The 18,115-nt window shown below is 43.6% G+C and overlaps 1 protein-coding gene across 1 annotated transcript in view; it reads left to right on the plus strand.

The window, feature by feature from the left end:
* The window catches only part of STK40 (serine/threonine kinase 40), a 40,238-nt gene that overhangs the window by 8,084 nt on the left and 14,039 nt on the right, over positions 1-18,115 (plus strand). The window contains exons 2-6 of the mRNA XM_040424421.1: positions 4,595-4,713; positions 6,807-6,892; positions 9,961-10,104; positions 13,094-13,321; positions 15,156-15,208. Coding sequence (XP_040280355.1) covers positions 4,602-4,713; positions 6,807-6,892; positions 9,961-10,104; positions 13,094-13,321; positions 15,156-15,208 — 623 coding nt within the window. The 5' untranslated portion in view covers positions 4,595-4,601. The remainder of the gene's footprint in view (positions 1-4,594; positions 4,714-6,806; positions 6,893-9,960; positions 10,105-13,093; positions 13,322-15,155; positions 15,209-18,115) is intronic.

An 18,115-nucleotide genomic window follows, 5' to 3' on the forward strand; every position in this document is an offset into this window, starting at 1 on the left:
CCGCTAGCACATCCGCAATACCCATCTCAGGTTAATTTGCATATGTATCAAATAGTTTTATTTTTTTACACATTTTTAAAGCACACAGAGCTATGGGGACTGGATATTGCGGATGTGCTAGCGGCCATCTAGCAACCCATGTCCTCAGCTCTATACACAAAATCCAAGTGACAGGTTCCCTTTAAGTCCCTTGGGATTTGCTGTCTGCAATTTGAAGAGCCATTGGGTTTCTTTTCGGAGTAGCATCACATCAATGTCGCCTCCACGAATGGACCTTTTGGCATGATCAATCCCTTAGACTGTAATTGCATTAGGGTTGCCATCATTATAGTCACTCAACGTCTTCTTATCGCTGTTGCAGTCAGGCAGTAGGCAGTACTGCGCCTGCGCGAGATTTCAGCCGGACTAACTAAAGATTCAAGGTGCTTGGTTTGAATGAATTAACTGACGTAGCAGTGGGGGCGGCGCCATTAAACTAGACTGTCGGACGTTACTACATAGCGAGGAGGCGTGCTTGGGCTATAAACTAATGCGGGGGGCGTTACTGGGCTCAGAGGGTGAAGAATAACGCCCCTCTGGGCACCTTCAGGGTTCATTTGCATAACACAAAGATCGATTTTATTTTTTAGCAAAATGAAAGCATGAATTTAAGAGAGAAAACCACTGCAGGAGAGAAGGTATTTTATTAAACATGGCAATGGTGAGAGCTTAATATGGTCAAACCAGGTGACAGATTCCCTTTAATGGGCCTATTTTTTTATTTTAATTTTTGGGACTTTACTTTTGGGACTTAAGTGACACCTAGGGCTTTTAATTAATGGTTTTTAGATCCTTTTTTTTATTTTTATTTTTGTTTTATTTTGGGAAAACTGCATAAAAAAACAAATAATAAAATAATTTTTGTTTTCAAACCATAGTGTTTTTTTTATATGCAAACTATGTTAGTGTCATTTTGTCCAGTAGAATGGCAGAATCCGTAATAGGATTACCAGGCGCCTCTGGTGTCCAGTATATCCCAGATGTTGTGTTGTAAGCCCAGCCTTATGAAAAGTGGAGTATGAGAGACTGATGGGTAAACCAGATGAGGGAGACGTGGATTGCGGCAAGAGGAAGATTTCATGACGGAGGCATCTTATTGGCTTGGACTGATAATGTATGTGACTGGTCAGATAAAGCATATGGAAGAGATGAATCTAACATGTGTGTGTCATGCTACCCTTCCAGAAGTGTTTTCATCCTCCAGGTCACCAGAAGCAGTTTTCCATATGGGTCACAGTATTCTAGGCAGGTTTGGGCTTTTTGCCTGACGCCTGCCTGGAATTTGGTTTTCGTGGAATAAGAGTGTTCCCACGCACCTCTCGGAGTACATGGAAAAAGGAGCTTTGTTCCACAATTAATGCTCCCATAAACGCCGACTCGCTGGGCTTCACACACGTCTCCTTCATTCATTAGGCACCAAGTATGTCGACGTGTTGCTGGTTTGTGGCTTGTTAACATCTTCATTGCTGTAATTGGTTTATTACTTATGGGAAAATTAGTCTATGCTAAAATTGCTTATGAGAGTAGATTACTGAAGAAATTGAAAACCACTAAATATTTAGTAGATCGGGTTATTTTCTGCATTATGTCTTTATAAAGAACCGTTCTGCTGTAGTGTTTTATGCCTCTCTCAATACATGAGGATAGGTCATCAATATAAAAAAAGCTGACAACCCCTATAAATAATTAGTGAGGAGATGTGGGTGAGAATGAGGACTTTAAATTGACTCCTGTACTGTATAGGCAACCAGTGAAATGACTGGCACAGGGCGGAGGCATCAGAGTAGCGGTTAGGCAGATAGAGAAGTATGGTTGCTGCATTCAGTATGGATTGGAGAGGGGAGTTTGAGTGGGGGGGGCAAGTAGAGAGTTAACAAAGAGATAGTGGATGAGCTTACACTGGGGAGCCCAATGTACTTACAAGTGCTCCTCCATACAAGTGAATAGAACAAGCACTACATGGCGCCACCAAGACTTCCGAGACAATGTAATCTTGAAGGGGATGTAGCGCTCACACGAGCGCCGCCGAGACTTCACACAGCTGAATGGCAGAGGTGCTGGGAATGGGACCACCACCGATCAGATATTGATGACCTATCATGAGGATAGGTCATCGTTGTGTACTGGCTGCACAACCCCTTTAAGGCTCCATTCACACGTCCGCAAATGGGTCCGCATTCGTTCCGCAATTTTGCGGAACGGGTGCGGACCCATTCATTTTCTATGGGGAAGGAATGGATGCGGACAGCACACAGTGTGCTGTCAGCATACGCATTTGCGGAGCGCGGCGCCGATCTTCAGGTCCGCAGCTCAGCAAAAGATAGAACATGTCCTATTCTTGTCTGCAGCTTGCGGACAAGAATAGGCATTTCTATAGGGGTGCCGGGCGGGTGTGTTGCGGATCCGCGATTTGCGGGTCCGCAACACACCCCGGACGTGTGAATGGAGCCTAAGTTAGGAGATGAGTTCCTGAAGGATAATAGTTGAGGAGTTTGACAGTTTCAGTATCTACTTCTGTACAGCAGTCTCTGTGTATGAAGCTGATCCCCAGAGATGCAGATGTGAAAGCAAGCACCGCTGTCTCAGGGACCACATTTCCAAGGCTACTTTCACACCAGCATTTTTGCTGGATCCGGCAGGGATCGGCTAAAAAAAGCTTCCGCCATGATAATACAGCCGTCTGCATCCGTTATGAATGGATCAGTTTGTATTATCTCTAAAATAGCCATGACAGATCTGTCTCTTAAACCATTGTAATTCAATGGGGGACGGATCCGTTTTCTTTTGTGTCCAAGAAAACGGATCTGTTCCTATTGACTTACATTGTGTGTCATGACAGATCCCTATTGCTCTGCACCACATTGCGGACAAAAAAAACCTCTGCTTGCAGTATTATTCTGTCCGCGATGGGGACGCAGCCAAATGGAACGAGATGCCTTCTGGTGCACTCCGTTTTGTCCCCATTGACAATGAATGAATGAATTCCCCCGCTATTGAGGTTCTATGACTGATCTCAATAGCGGAAAGGGAAAGCGCAGATGTGAAAGTAGCCTAAATCTAGAATTACCCTTATGTTCTTATTTAGGTATTGTGGGGTTTGGCTCTGGTAGACGGCTAGCGGACGCAGTATAGAGGCAATCACAAAGTCTTTAACTTAAACAGTTTGGTGTTTATTCACACATAAGGAAAAACAAAATGACCGTTCAGTCTTGGTGTATGTTCACACCATGCAATGTCCATAGAACAAAATCGTCACCTGGTTAGCAGTTTTCCACCCGCAGTCCACAGCAGGCTTTAGGGGCCTGTTTCCCGACATGCGGCTCTCAGCCCTTCAGCACGGCACAAATTCACAGGTCCCAAAACAGAGACTCCCCAGCTTCTCTGTCAGATGGAGGATAAACCACACCCAGCTGAGACTGCTGGCTGGGTTTTATATAGGCCAAAAAAGACCCGGCCTGGAGCGTGGGGAGAGCCACCCACCCAGCACTTTGGCTACTCCCAGTAAGAGCCGGCCCGGATCGGCTTTACAGCCACACTAACAACAAACAGTGTCAGTCAGCACTAGCTGCCGCTGGCACTTAACCGGCTCTTACCTCACCGAGGCCAGGAATCTCGGTGACACATACCTTCCATCAATGACTGCCCCTTGCGCCTTCCTACAGTATTTATTTACTTATTTATTTGGCTTTTGTTTTTTTTGCATGTTTTTGTTTTCAAACTGGAAAAAAAACAACTAAAACCATCTGATCGTGTGATCTGCCTCGACCCATTGAAATGAACAGGATCTGTCATGATCAGAAAATGATCTAAATCGCCTTTAGCGGCTTCCTGGTAAAAAATGAAGTTCCCCTCTGAGTGACAATCGTAGAGCAGGGAAAGGTTCTTCTCTGACATACTGTTGTAACTTTCTCTAGCATTACAGGATCCTGCTTTCTCCGCTGGCCCAAAATAAAGAAATACTTTGGGGACATGTAAGAATGTAGAAATGACTGTTTTGCACGCCTATGACGCAACGTGAGGGACCTGCTTATTCTCTGCCGTTGGTAATGAATAACTTGCGCTGTGGTAAAGACATATTCATTTGCTGCCATTATGTAATAATGTCATCATTGTCACTTATGGGACCAGCATTTTAACGTTTCAGCAAGGTCTGTGGTGAAATGCAGCCTTCGTATTGCAGATGGTGCTCATCTACAGGTTGGACAAGTGATGAGAGGTTTCTGCCTGTTCATACAGTATAGAGGAATGGAGTGTGACTGGGGCTTCTGCTTCTACTGAGATGGCTAGCCGGTGCTCTGGCTGCAATTAGGCCTTTTTAACCCCAAAACGTTAGCCAGATTCATAGATGTGACTTCTGTTCTGACTGGGAGAGGGGATGACCTGATGGTATCCGTCTCTAGGCTCGCCTGTGGAGGCAGATGGAGGACTGTCTGCTCAGGAACTGACTGTAAAATCAGTAGGTGGAGAAACTATGCAGGAAAAAGGCATGCCTATGAGTAAGTGAGCAAGCAGCATTTCACCCCATACATCCATCTCTTACGCTTTCCTCCTCCAGATAGAGGATGAAGAGAAGAGCATCTGAAAGGGATTCTGGGGAGACATCTGCCAGATCCAAGGCTCTTTGCAGCAGTATCTCTGGAAGCAATGCCAAGAGGGCCGGACCATTCATTCTAGGTGAGTGACGATGAAGGTGTCTGTTGTAAGCTTCCAAAGGGTAGGTTTATGTAGTGGTCTACTGCAGACCTGCATGATGCCATATTAATGAACATCCTGGTATGCCCACGGTGTGGGATGCTTCTGGCACGGTATATACGGGTGTGTTTCTACATTTCTGGACTTTGCCAAATCCGATCTAATGTGTATTAGGTGTCTATCTTATGACTGTAGAAATCCTGCTGTCATAAGACTACGGCATGAAGTTATTCAGGAATAGATGTGCCAGGAGTATCGGAAGAATCCGGAATTTAGTAGCTGCTGCAGATTAACACATCTATCAAAACGTTGTGCTCAGCTTAGGTTACTTTCACACTGGCGTTTTGGCTTTCCATGTCTGAGATCTGTCATGGGCTCTCACAAGCGGTCCAAAACGGATCAGTTTGCATTCTGAATGGAAAAGGATCCGCTCAGAATGCCTCAGTTTGCCTCCGTTCCATCCTCATTCTACTTTGGAGGCGGACACCAAAACTTGCTGCTTGCAGTGTTTTGGTGTCCGTCTGATGAAACTGAGCCAAACGGATCCGTCCTGACACACAAAGTCAATGGGGACGGATCCGTTGACACAATATGGCACAATAGAAAACTGATCCGTCCCCCATTGACTTTCAATGGTGTTCAAGACGGATCCGTCTTGGCTATGTTAAAAATAATACAAACGGATCCGTTCTGAACGGATGCAGACGGTTGTATTATCTGAACGGATCGTCTGTGCAGATCCATAATGGATCCGCACCAAACTTGAGTGTGAAAGTAGCCTTAATTGGATTGTTGCCGTTTTCTACACATGTAGAACACGCTTCTACGCGCACGTAGCACACGTGTTTGTCAGTATTTTGGAGTGTGCACTGCAGTATCTAATCTTTCTTGATATTCTTGAAGTTGCAGAGGTAAGCAGGACAGGTAACGCACGCAAAAAAAAGTGTTTGCCAAATCAAAAGTTTTCCAAATTTTTTGACGTGATAGCAGCATATCAAAGGTTTTGATCGGAGAGGATCTGAATAATGAGACCCGCATGAGCCCTAAAATGAGGAGAAAGGAGTGTGTGTATATAGAGCCGTCTCCTCACCGCAGGGAACGGATTGTCAAAGGTCTATGCAGCGAGGAGAGAACGTTCTAGTGATCGGTGGGGGTCACTATGACATATCACATCTCAATGACCCTTTAAGCTCCCTGGTCTAGTTTTCATACTGTTGCTGCAGTTTGAAAACAGATCTAAGTAGGTAGGATATGCCTCTGCAGCTAGTGAACCTGGGCCTGAGGGATTATCCCCCAGTCCTTAAAGGGATTGTCTCACTTCAGCAAATGGCAGTGTATTGTGATTTGTCCATAGTGCGTCCTTTGCTGGCTTTTTTTTTTGCGTTATTAACTTTGACTACGTGATAAATGCAGTTTGCTGAAGGGAAACAACCCCTATGATGCATTCGATAGCCAGATGACCGCAGCTACTTTAAAGCAGGAGCTGACCAAATAGATCTGAACCTTTTTTCTACAGTTGTGTAGATGCCTTAACCACGCTGTGACTAGCAGAGTACAGTTCCTTCTGTCTTGATATATCTGGGTCTCTGCCTGCCTTGATTGAGGTTGTGTGGGGCGACTTTGTGGGGTGTAAATTGTGCATGTCTGAGCAGTAATGCAGTTCCACTGCATTAGCTGTGATGGGGAGCTCTGGGTATGCGTGTTCAGTGGGGATTGGACAGCTCGATTTAGGGAATACAGTGCTCTCCCGGAGTATTGCTCAGAATCCATAATGCAGAAATGCAAGCAGTGTACGAGAATACAGGTAGTGGAAGCTTATAGTATTAGAACTCTGTCATTTTAGGAGTTGTTGGTTCTACAAATTGAAGCACTCCTACAGATGTCCCTGTCAAAATCGGAGAGAGAACAAGGGGCTTCTAAAGAGCTGTTCCTCTCAAAACAGCCCTAAAGGTCTAGATCAGGGGTGGAGAAATTGCACTATATACTGTAGTACTGCTTGTGTATAAGGCATTTTATTTTACCAACTCCCCCATTCCTTTTTTTTAACTTTTTTTACAAATTTTATCTACTTAAAGGTCCACGATTGGGCAACTCTCCTGTGCCCAGCATTGTGCAGTGCTTAGCACGGAAGGATGGCACGGATGACTTCTATCAGCTTAAGGTGAGTGCTTACTCTACTTTTTGCTGTACATTTGACCACTCGCTGAACAAACTGAATGTTCTTGTTGCTTATATTGCCCCAGCATGCTCTACAGCCGGGGTCTGCAACCCCCGGCACTCCAGCTGTTGTGAAACTGCAATTCCCAGCATGCATACTTGCTCAGCTGTTCTTGATTCATAGAAGGGAATGGAGCACACTGGGAGTTGTAGTTTCACAACTAAGATTGCTGATCCCTGCTCAACAGCATCGTTCACAGATTGACATCACTTCCTATCCTAAAGAGGGTTTATAATCAAAATTCTTCCGTCTTGCGCACACACAATATGATTAATCGGTAGCCTAATGACCAGTCAACCTGTGAAGGAGGGAACTGTCGAACCCGGAGGAAAAGACAAGAGAAAAAGAACAATTCGAGGGTTCTATTCCAAAATATTGAGAAAAGGATTTTCTCCCAAAAGTGAAATAACCTCTATATCCGATAAATTGCTTGAATGTTCTCCGTGGTGGTGGGGTTAGTATAGATGTAGAAAAAGCAAGACCACTGTGAATTCAGGCAGCTCAGTTACATGGAACAAATGTTTAAGTAGTGCAATGGATGGACTTTCAGGAGGAAGAGAAAACCCTCTAAAAGGAGATGAGGGGAAGAAAAGGAAAAAGGGAAAACAACGATCGCCAAGTGCCACTAGGTCAGTGTAGATGTTAATTAATGACGAAACGATTTGGAGATAATTTGCGGGCATATGTCAAACTCCAATATTAAGTGACTGGATCAATGGTTAGAAGAGCAAATAAACATATATAATTAAAAATATTCAGATTGTTGTAGTATTTGTTAAATAAAATAAAATGGCAATATATTCTGCATATACTGGTTGTGGACTTCACCGGGGAGGGGGCCTGAGGGATAAACTCTGACGCCAACAGGTCCACCTCCCTTGCCGAGATCGCTTGTAGAATGTTAAAAATTGATGTCGGCTTTAGAAGACAGCGTCTTCATCAATGATCTTTTAATAGCGCAACGCGTTTCGGGGATTACAGACCAATTTCCCTTCTTCAGAAAAAGTAAAACAATATACAAGACAGACATAAACACAACATATCACTTTACCCCTTTAAATGGTAATTGGTTCCCGCCAGATTTACAATGTAGGTTCAGGAATGAGGTGATGTGTTCCAGCTTGGAACGCATAAGACTTCCGGTAGGGAATCTCGATAAAATAATCCAATATATTCTAAAATGTTCTAAGAGGACATTGGTGGCAGTGGGGAGCTTTCATTATGAGAACGCTATGACTTTTAAGCTGCCCAATTGAAGCAAAAACGAAAAGCCTGGATGTTGAAATTTGCAGTGGAACTCGTATGCGTCCGGGCCAATAGCAGGAGGTGAAACGCTCGTGCGTTCCACATCAGGATTGGATGATGCATCGCATAATTGAGTCCGCAGGACCAGAACTGATGAAATATAAGACGTGCCCCAAAACATTCAAATCTTTATAATAAAGAAGAATGAAAAAATCTGTATGCGTTCAATTGTGAGACTATAATGAAGCAAAACCGTTTAGCAGTAATGTAGGTGAAACGCACATATTCCAAAAAAAGAAAAAATTGGTTGATAAAGGAAAATATGAATAACTGCATTCTGTGTGTTTAGTGGTCGGTCATGGGTTGTGGCTATAATAAAATATGAAACATATGAAATTATATAAAGAAATTTTGTATATAGAAATATTATATATTTTAAAAAAATTACATATAGGGCCAACTGCAGTTGTAATTAAAAATTACTAAATTGTATAGAAACTAGCTAAAAATTATATCTGCCTTCTAATTATAAATGTACTTTCCTCCATAAATGCATAAGAAATGTATAGAAAATAGCAGCCTAAAAAATAAATTGGGGATAGTAGAAATCTCCTGAATGAATTGGGTGTACAGCAATTAATATGTTGTCGTATGGGGGTCAGATCTTTGGTAGTGAGAATGCTTATTTGTTTGGTTCCATGGTTTATAATATTGCAACATTTGCATCGTTTGGTGACACATCTATAAGCTCCATTTTGGGAGGAAAGCCATGCATCTCATGTAATATTAAAGGGATATTCCAGTTATTAGTTCTTCCCTATGACTAGGGGGCCCCCATAAAATGAACGGAACAGCAGATCAAGCATGCCTCTCCATTTCTCTGGATGGAACTGCCGGAAATAGCTGAGCACTGTACTTTGCTGCCTCCAGCAGACCCATAGAGATGAATGGTGTGGTAGTGTGTATGCTCAACTTGGTGGGCCCCATGGGGCATGGGATTCTCTTGATCGGTGGGGTCCCAGTGGTTAGACCACTATTGATCGAATAATTATCCTCTATCCTATATATAGAGGATAACTTGAAATAAATGGAATACCCCTTTAAATCCTCAGGTTTACACAGGTATATCTCCACCAATGAAATCAAGAAGTTCTTTTTAGGCCTCTCAATTCATCATACTGTTTGGTCCTTTTTTAAAGGGAATTTTCACCAGTTTTAAGCCCCGTTTGAGGCCTGGCCCAGTTGTTTTCTTATACAGAGCATGGTTTCTCGCCATGCTCCTCTTTCCGCAGCATAGGAGGAAAGCACAAGTAAGCGACCCAGCTTTCTCGCACGGGCACTGGGAGCATTTTATCTGGAAGTGAACGGAGAGAACATTCTGACAAATGACATTTTATGCAGTGTAATATGTCCTACAAGTACAGCCTGTTCCTGGCTCTGCCACCTGCAAGCATGCTGCTGCTTCTTCATCTGATTGGAACTGCACGTTCTTTCTTGGAAGGTCCGGAATTTATATGTAATATCTGTCAGTGTATTTCAAGTAGTCTGGGGCGTAGGCTAGCTATTCAGAGGAACATTTCTTTTTGTGAGCTTTCTGATTGATAGCTTCATACTGCCCTTCATGTACATGCCAGGTTTTCAAGAATTTAGCTTGAATCTTTCAGTCATGTTATCACAGTTAAGGTCAACCCTATCAATGTATTGGCATCTGACGTCCCCCTTTTTTTTTTTTTTTATATATATCTCCTATTCTTCTGATTCTTTAGATATTGAGTTTGGAAGAACGACCAGACAAGATGGGAGAGACTCAGGAGGAGAGACAAGGCAAAATGTTGTTACATACTGAATATTCCCTGTTATCTCTGCTGCACAATCAAGATGGAGTGGTCCATCATCATGGCCTCTTCCAGGTATCTTATTAGGTGCTCTCTATGTTGTATTATGACTGTTGTCTCTCCATGATATTGCAGTCAACTGCCACAACTTTCTGCTTTGGATGTGAAAAGTTATGAGAAATTATAATACTGGTCCAGGCTTGGGGACTACATGTTGACTGTGGCCACAAGATGCATCACACAACCCAAAATCATAGTGTAAGGCCTCATGCACATGACCATGGTTTGGGTCCACATCTCTTTTTGCGGGTCGGATGTGGACCCATTCACTTCAATGGGGCTGCAAAAGATGCAGACAGCACTCCACACATCCATTCTGCGGCCCCACAAAAAATAGAAAATGTCCCATTCTTGTCCGTATTAGAAGGCTAGGACTGCTGTATTGAGGGTCGGACGTTTCTTTCCGCAAAAAGCAGAGTGCGCGCGGCCAGGATTGGTGCTGTACCGCAAAACAGACATGTGCATGAGGCCTAAAACTGCTTGCTTTGCAACTAATGCAAGGGAATAAGATCGTATTGGGGCAACTGCAACACTACAGTAGTAAGAAATCCAAAGCTGCTGGAATTCTTGCAGCAGTTATGTTGAATGGTGTCATTCAGCAGAACAAAATTTATAGATTTTTTTTTTTTATTTTTATTTTATTTTTGTCCCACCTTAAGCTAGCAGGGGTGGAGGAGATTAAAATGCCTAGACGTTACCCTGCAAGAGCTGTTGGCAAGATACATTCAGCTTCTGTGATTGTAGCGCTGGCAGTGCATCCCTGCTGCTTTTATGTATGTCGTGTGGACAAGTTGAATGTTATCAGAGAGGTAAAACGTACATTTCTCGATGGCTTTATTTCATTTGGGTTCTTCAGAAGCTCTGAAGCTTTTAATGCAGACAGCAGAACGAAATGAGACCGTATATGTCAGAAGATGTCTTGTGGAGTGACGCAGTAGAAATAAAGAAATCTTTTATCCGGGCAATGAAATGTCCTCTAGTTGAATGGTATCACTTTTGGGAGGTTTAGAAACAAGTCAGATACAGGTGGTATTAGCTCATTTGTACAGCCCTCTTCCTGCACATTCCACAGGGTGCAATTACAGAGCCTCAGGGGAAGTGTTAAAATCCCCCATCTAGTGGTGTCTATACTGAAAAAGTAAAAGCCAGCACAATGCAACAGCACTCTGCAAACATGGAATATATAAACTAATGCTAATTTCACTATATAAAAGAGGTACTTGGCTAATGTAATGGCTCTCTGCAACCAGCATTCTGCCCTGCCTCTATGCTGGATGAGGCATTGGTGTACATTTTGGCCAAAGCGTAATAAGCCACTCACCACGTCAAGGTCGCCTCTATGGAGTGGTCCCTAACACCAGTTCCTACCTGTTTATGGGCCATGACAGCCACACAAAGTCCAGGGAATGCAGGTGCAGCAAGCACGCCAAGCACACTCTGCTTTTAACCCCGTCCGGTGCCATTACAGCTTTCATCGGATCCAGGGATGCAAGTACCAACATGCATGCTGAGCCCACTATATACTTCTCCTGGAGCCAAATGGCTACTGGTAGGTGCTAATATGCAGACTCAGTTTTAAAGTCAGTATAAAACGGAGTCTGCATATTAGCACCTACCAGTAGCCATTTGGCTCCAGGAGAAGTGTATATAGTGGGCTCAGCATGCATGTTGGTACTTGCATCCCTGGATCCGATGAAAGCTGTAATGGCACCGGACGGGGTTAAAAGCAGAGTGTGCTTGGCGTGCTTGCTGCACCTGCATTCCCTTGACTTTGTGTGGCTGTCATGGCCCACAAACAGGTAGGAACTGGTGTTAGGGACCACTCCATAGAGGCGACCTTGACGTGGTGAGTGGCTTATTACGCTTTGGCCAAAATGTACACCAATGCCTCATCCAGCATAAAGGCAGGGCAGAATGCTGGTTGCAGAGTGCCATTGCATTTGTGTCTTTTTCTTTGTATATGTATTTCGCCATAGCAATGTGCACCTACATATAGGGTTGTGCTGATTGAATCCCCCACATTTTTACTTGGCTAATGTATTTGAATCAAAATCATTTATTCCCAGCCACCACGGCAAGGTGACCTCAGTCTGGATGGAAAACCTACTCTGATAGCTTTCTTTGTGCCATCCAGCTTAATTTGGGGAGAGCAGGATCCACATGTATACGATTTCTGCTTTTTGTTACCTCAGCCTGTGGAAAATATGGGTTAGTAAGGAGTGCACAACCAAAATTGAAACAGCCACCCCTCCAAATACATACTGCAGAAACAAAAGACAAAACGGGGTCCTTTACAAAGGCCGGCGTTCTACGCTAATCTTTTATTTCCTCTTGCGTGGGCCAAAGGATGCTCCTAATTTATGACAAGGCAGGAGTTTCGTCATAAATTAGGCGCACCTTCTGCAGGACTTCTCTGCAATATCTTCAGAATCTGTAGATATATTTTCAGTGTTTATTCCACTGTAAAATTGCTTCTACTCTTGTCTGCCGTCACTGTATAATTTGGAACATTTTGCCACAGTTGGGCTGTGTGCATATCTCCATTGCAAGCTCTGTTAGGGGCCTCCGTCACAGATTCTGTCAAAACTGCCGGACACCATGACAGTAACCCGACAGACAGTAAGTAATGTCTCTCACGTCAGGAATTTGGCAGTTTAGTTATTTATTTTTTCTTGTTCTGCTCCAAATGTTAGTGTGTGTAATGTGCTCCAAAATCCAGATGAAATCAGCCTTCCCGTGTTTTCATTGGGAAATCTGTGTTGCTGTTTTCTGCAGTGTTAAATATGCGAATTCTCACTGATTCCATACGGAAACCATGGTGTTTAGCGACATGCAGATTAGGGCTGATGCACATGCAGATCCGTAGTGCGACACTAGAAATCTGTCAATCTAGCTGCAAATCTGTCAATCTAGCAGCAATTCTGCTGCAGATTCTCTTGCAAACTGGTTTGAATCCAGTCGCATTGTTACAGTACGCTTTACCATCTCGTATTTCTCTACTTAGGATCGAACCTGTGAAATTGCTGAAGACATGGATGCCAACAAGTTAGTAAGGAAGATGCGGAAGCGCATATGCCTTGTCCTGGATTGCCTCTGTGCCCACGATTATAGCGACAAGACTGCCGACTTAATCAATTTACAGCATTACGTTATTAAGGAGAAGCGGCTGGGGGAGAGAGAGACTGTGGTCATATTCTACGATGTTGTCCGGGTAGTGGAAGCGTTACACAAGGTGCGAGTCTGACTGAATGGAGAGCAGCATCTTAAAGTGTAACTGCCATTTCACTACCAAAAATGAAATTCCTAACATATGTGATGCTAAAGGGAAGACATTCATGAAGCTGCATTTTTCAGCTTATTTTACCTTTCTGATGTCTGTATTCAGCCCTTATCAACCTTATTTCTCTGTGCCTAAATTTCAGCTTCTTCTTAAAATGGCATCTGCTGCACTTTCTGTGGTGATGTTTGCCCTTTCTTGAGTCCGTCCTGTATTTCCCTCACTTCCCATAAGTCCTTGCTCTCCTCACATGCACTAGCACACAAGCAAGACCAATCAGAATGCAGACAACCTCCTCCACTACCTAAGAGCAGTGTGTATCCTCTCACAAACGGCTAACCAGAGACAAGCCCTGCATTACATGAAATCAGTAAGCATTTGTTTTAATAGTCTTCTATTGTAACCTGTGCTGCTTTCCCACTGATACTTTTACTTTACTGACCCTATCTGCAACATGATCATATTTTTGCAGCCAGGTGCCCCCAGACTATATTTTTGTAGCCAGGTGCCCCCTATACTTTAGTAACACAGCCAAATACTCACCTATTCCTCCTAGCAAGCTCCAACACAGCTCTCCCCTCCAGCAGCGCGATCTACACTTACACATTGCGCTGCTGTGAAGGAAGACAAGCGCAGCCCTGATTCCCTCCAGCAGCGCGATCTACACTTACATCGCGCTGCTGTGAAGGAAGACAAGCGCAGCCCTGATTCCCTCCAGCAGCGCGATCTACACTTACATCGCGCTGCTGTGAAGGAAGACAAGCGCAGCCCTGATTCCCTCCAGCAGCGCGATCTACACTTACATCGCGCTGCTGTGAAGGAAGACAAGCGCAGCCCTGATTCCCTCCAGCAGCGCGATCTACACTTACACATCGCGCTGCTGTGAAGGAAGACAAGCGCAGCCCTGATTCCCTCCAGCAGCGGGATCTACAATTACACATCGTGCTGCTGTGAAGGAAGACAAGCGCAGCCCTGATTCCCTCCAGCAGCGCGATCTACACTTACACATTGCGCTGCTGTGAAGGAAGACAAGCGCAGCCCTGATTCCCTCCAGCAGCGCGATCTACACTTACATCGCGCTGCTGTGAAGGAAGACAAGCGCAGCCCTGATTCCCTCCAGCAGCGCGATCTACACTTACACATTGCGCTGCTGTGAAGGAAGACAAGCGCAGCCCTGATTCCCTCCAGCAGCGCGATCTACACTTACACATTGCGCTGCTGTGAAGGAAGACAAGCGCAGCCCTGATTCCCTCCAGCAGCGCGATCTACACTTACATCGCGCTGCTGTGAAGGAAGACAAGCGCAGCCCTGATTCCCTCCAGCAGCGCGATGTTTATAATGCATTTTCACTTGGGGTATGTTATTATGCCATACCTCTTTAAAATAAGATATAGCGGTAGGCATCACAGACTGCAGGCATGAAGGCTGGGAGAAGGAGCCAGTGTCCTACAACACTGAACGCGCCTCCAGAGCTGAGCTGATCCGTCTCTTGTTTTGAAGATGGAGAAGACGGACTGCACATGGCAACGCACTGAGGAGAGGGCGGCACAATGGTAAAGTGGCACACATTTGTGGGAGTTTTTATCATGTAAAACAGAAAATGATTACATTTTAAAACACAAAAGCACATATACTGTAGGGTACACTATACCATTACAGTATACAAAATGAAGCGGCAGTTACACTTTAAAGATTTCTCCATCTGATTCTTGTATGGAGTGGTATATTATCCATGTCTCTTCCATAATGTGTAGGCAATAACCAAAAGCATGATCTTTTATTTCTGCAGAAGAACATTGTGCACAGAGACTTAAAGCTGGGTAACATGGTGCTCAACAAGAGGTAAGACTGCTCGTTTTTGGCTCTGCTGTGCCAGGATGTTGCGGGCTGAGGCTTCGCTTCACGTTAGATTTGAAAGATCATTGGGGCTCATTTATCAAAGCGGTCTAATAAACGGTCCTAGCAACCAACTATAGTGCAGCATTACTTTTTCCATAGCACTGCTAGAAAGGAAAAGGGAGCTCTGACAGGATGCCATGAGGAAGCAAGGCCAGCTTTTGTGAGATTTATCAAAGCTGGTGCAAAGGAAAAGTTGTGTGGTTGCCTATAGCAACCACTCTGGTTACCATGGACGGCGGCTCCACTTTCCTTTGCGCCACCTTTGATAAGGCTCCGCCTAGACTTTTTAAACTTGACAACCAGGCAGTCACTGTACTGTTCTAGTTACGGGCATCAATTGTGTGGCGGCGGTTACAGGGTTTTTAAATAGCGTTATCACATAAAAGATCAGCTATGTTAGTCATGACACAAAACCCTAAATGTGTACGCTAATTTGCGCAAAAGCGGGTCATACGGTGTTATAAGTGAATCTGGCTAAGTTGGAGGCTTGGGCAGGGAATTGCCAAATGAAGTTACCACTGATAAATTTAAGATGGTATTCAAATGGGTTACATTGGGAATTGGAGTACTGTACCCACATATTTTCAAAATTAGGATTTTTTTAGTTTAGAAAAAAGACGACTGAGGGGAGATCTAATTACTATGTATAAATATATCAGGGGGCCGTACAGAGATCTATCCCATCATCTATTTATCCCCACTAGTATGGAAGGAGATTCTTTACTGTAAGGGTAGAGAGACTTTCCTATCTGAAGAACCCAGAAGGTGTTGAAGCTTCCTGTAATATAGGCCCCATACATGCGGCAGAGCCATGTACACAGAACCCAGGGTCCCTACACATCCGCAACTGTGCCATAGGCCTTTACACTGTATTACAGTTAAATTCACAGATGAATACCTCCAACTAGAATAAGCAGTGTATATTGTAAGTGATGCAGAGTCTGGTTATGTAATAGTTATTTTCATATTCGCTTCCATTTTGACACAACCAGCAGTAAAATGCATTGTGAGGACTCCTGAGCTCATGCACATAATGGAGAGGACTCAAAGAGGAGTCCTCTCAATGCATTTTACTGCTGGTTTCTCGGAGCGCAACATCAGTATCTAAGGGAGTATGGAGATAAAAATTACATAACCGGACTCGGCACCACTTACACCATAGACCGCTTACTTTAGTGTGGTTTTTTTTAAAGCATTCCACTTTTTTTTTTTTTTTTCCTATACTCCTGGTCTCCATTTGAAACTCTATTAACAAGTGATGTGGCTTTCTATATGCTTGTACTTCTCACCCATTTATCTTTATTTAGAATAAAGCTTACTTTGCACCCAAAAATGCAGCTTTCCTGTCTGTATCTGTGCAGATGTTTCTTTTTGTTGTATTTGCCCTTGTGCAGAAAATGTGATTTTAATGTGTTAAATGTGTTTTTTTTTTTTAAATACTCTTGAATCTTATATTTTTTGCGTTTGAAGTGGAAGAAAGAACGTGTTTGTGGCACTTTGGCGTGTTCTCCCGTAGATTAGCGTGGGCTTATGTATAAAACTATTGGCTTAATGAGGATGATTCATCTCCAAGAGTACAGCCTGTTCAGTCTCGGATAATAGAGATTCCTACTTTTATTCAATGCATAGTCCAGTACATCACCCACATGCATGTACACACAAGGGTTTATTAAAAGGACAGTTAGCACAAGCCTGTTCTGCCTCCTTGTAGCTAAAATGTGAAGTAATAAAAATAACCTTTGGCTCCTAAGACTTCATTTGCAATGATATTAAGTCCCTGGCACGTAGCAGCCGATAATATTAATTCACACTCCAGCTCCTGTGAAACTCCAACTCTCAGCATTCACACTCACTTGGTTGTTCTTGTAACTCCCATGGAAGTGAAAGGAGGATACTGGGAGTTGTAGTTTCAGAGCAGCTGGAGTGCCAGAGGTTGCTGATCTCGGTCCTACATATTTACCTCTTTCTCATGACTTCTGCAGCCAATCACTGTCTTTGCAGGTATACTGCACAGAACCGCTGAGGACAGTTATTGGCTGCAGCAATCACTTGCTGTATACTTGCACATCGCTTCTGCAGTCTGTAGACATACAACAGAAGCAGGACCGGACCTGCAGCACAGAGCATGGCACTGGAGAAAGAGGAAGATATATGAAAGTGTGTTTTTTTTTAATTTTTTAATTTCTTTTTATTTTAAAGCATTTTGTGGCATTTGTAATTATCTCGGAAACCCCTTTAAAGGCTATGTACACCTTTTTGGAGTCAATTTAAATTTTTTTACATAATTGCATTTACCTTATATTTGTCTGGAAATCATATTTTTTTTATTGCCTTTTATTAAAAATATTGAGCTGTTCAGTCACAAAGGGTTAACTGTTTTTCTAACTGCGTGACTGGTACTTTCACTTTGTGCAAAACCTTAGGCCTCTTTCACACGAGCATGTCCGGATGCGTCCCGGTGCATTGCGGCAAACCCACACGAGTAGGTACGCAATTGCAGTCAGTTTTGACTGCGATTGCGTTCCGTTGTTATCGCTGGGTGCAATGTGTTTTCCACGCGCGTGATAAAAAAACAACTGTGGTACCCAGACCTGAACTTCTTCACAGAAGTTCAGGTTTGGGTTCAAGGTTCTGTAGATTGTATTATTTTCCCTTATAACATGGTTATAAGGGAAAATATTAGCATTCTGAATACAGAATGCATAGTACAATAGGGCTGGAGGGGTTAAAAAAAAATAATTAAAAAGATTTAACTCTCCTTAATCCACTTGTTCGCGCAGCCGGCCTCTCTTCTGTCTTCATCTGTGAGGAAAAGGATCATGTGATGAGCGCAGTGACGTCACCACAGGT

Source organism: Bufo bufo, chromosome 3 (assembly GCF_905171765.1).
Source record: "Bufo bufo chromosome 3, aBufBuf1.1, whole genome shotgun sequence".
Taxonomy (NCBI): Eukaryota; Metazoa; Chordata; class Amphibia; order Anura; family Bufonidae; genus Bufo; species Bufo bufo.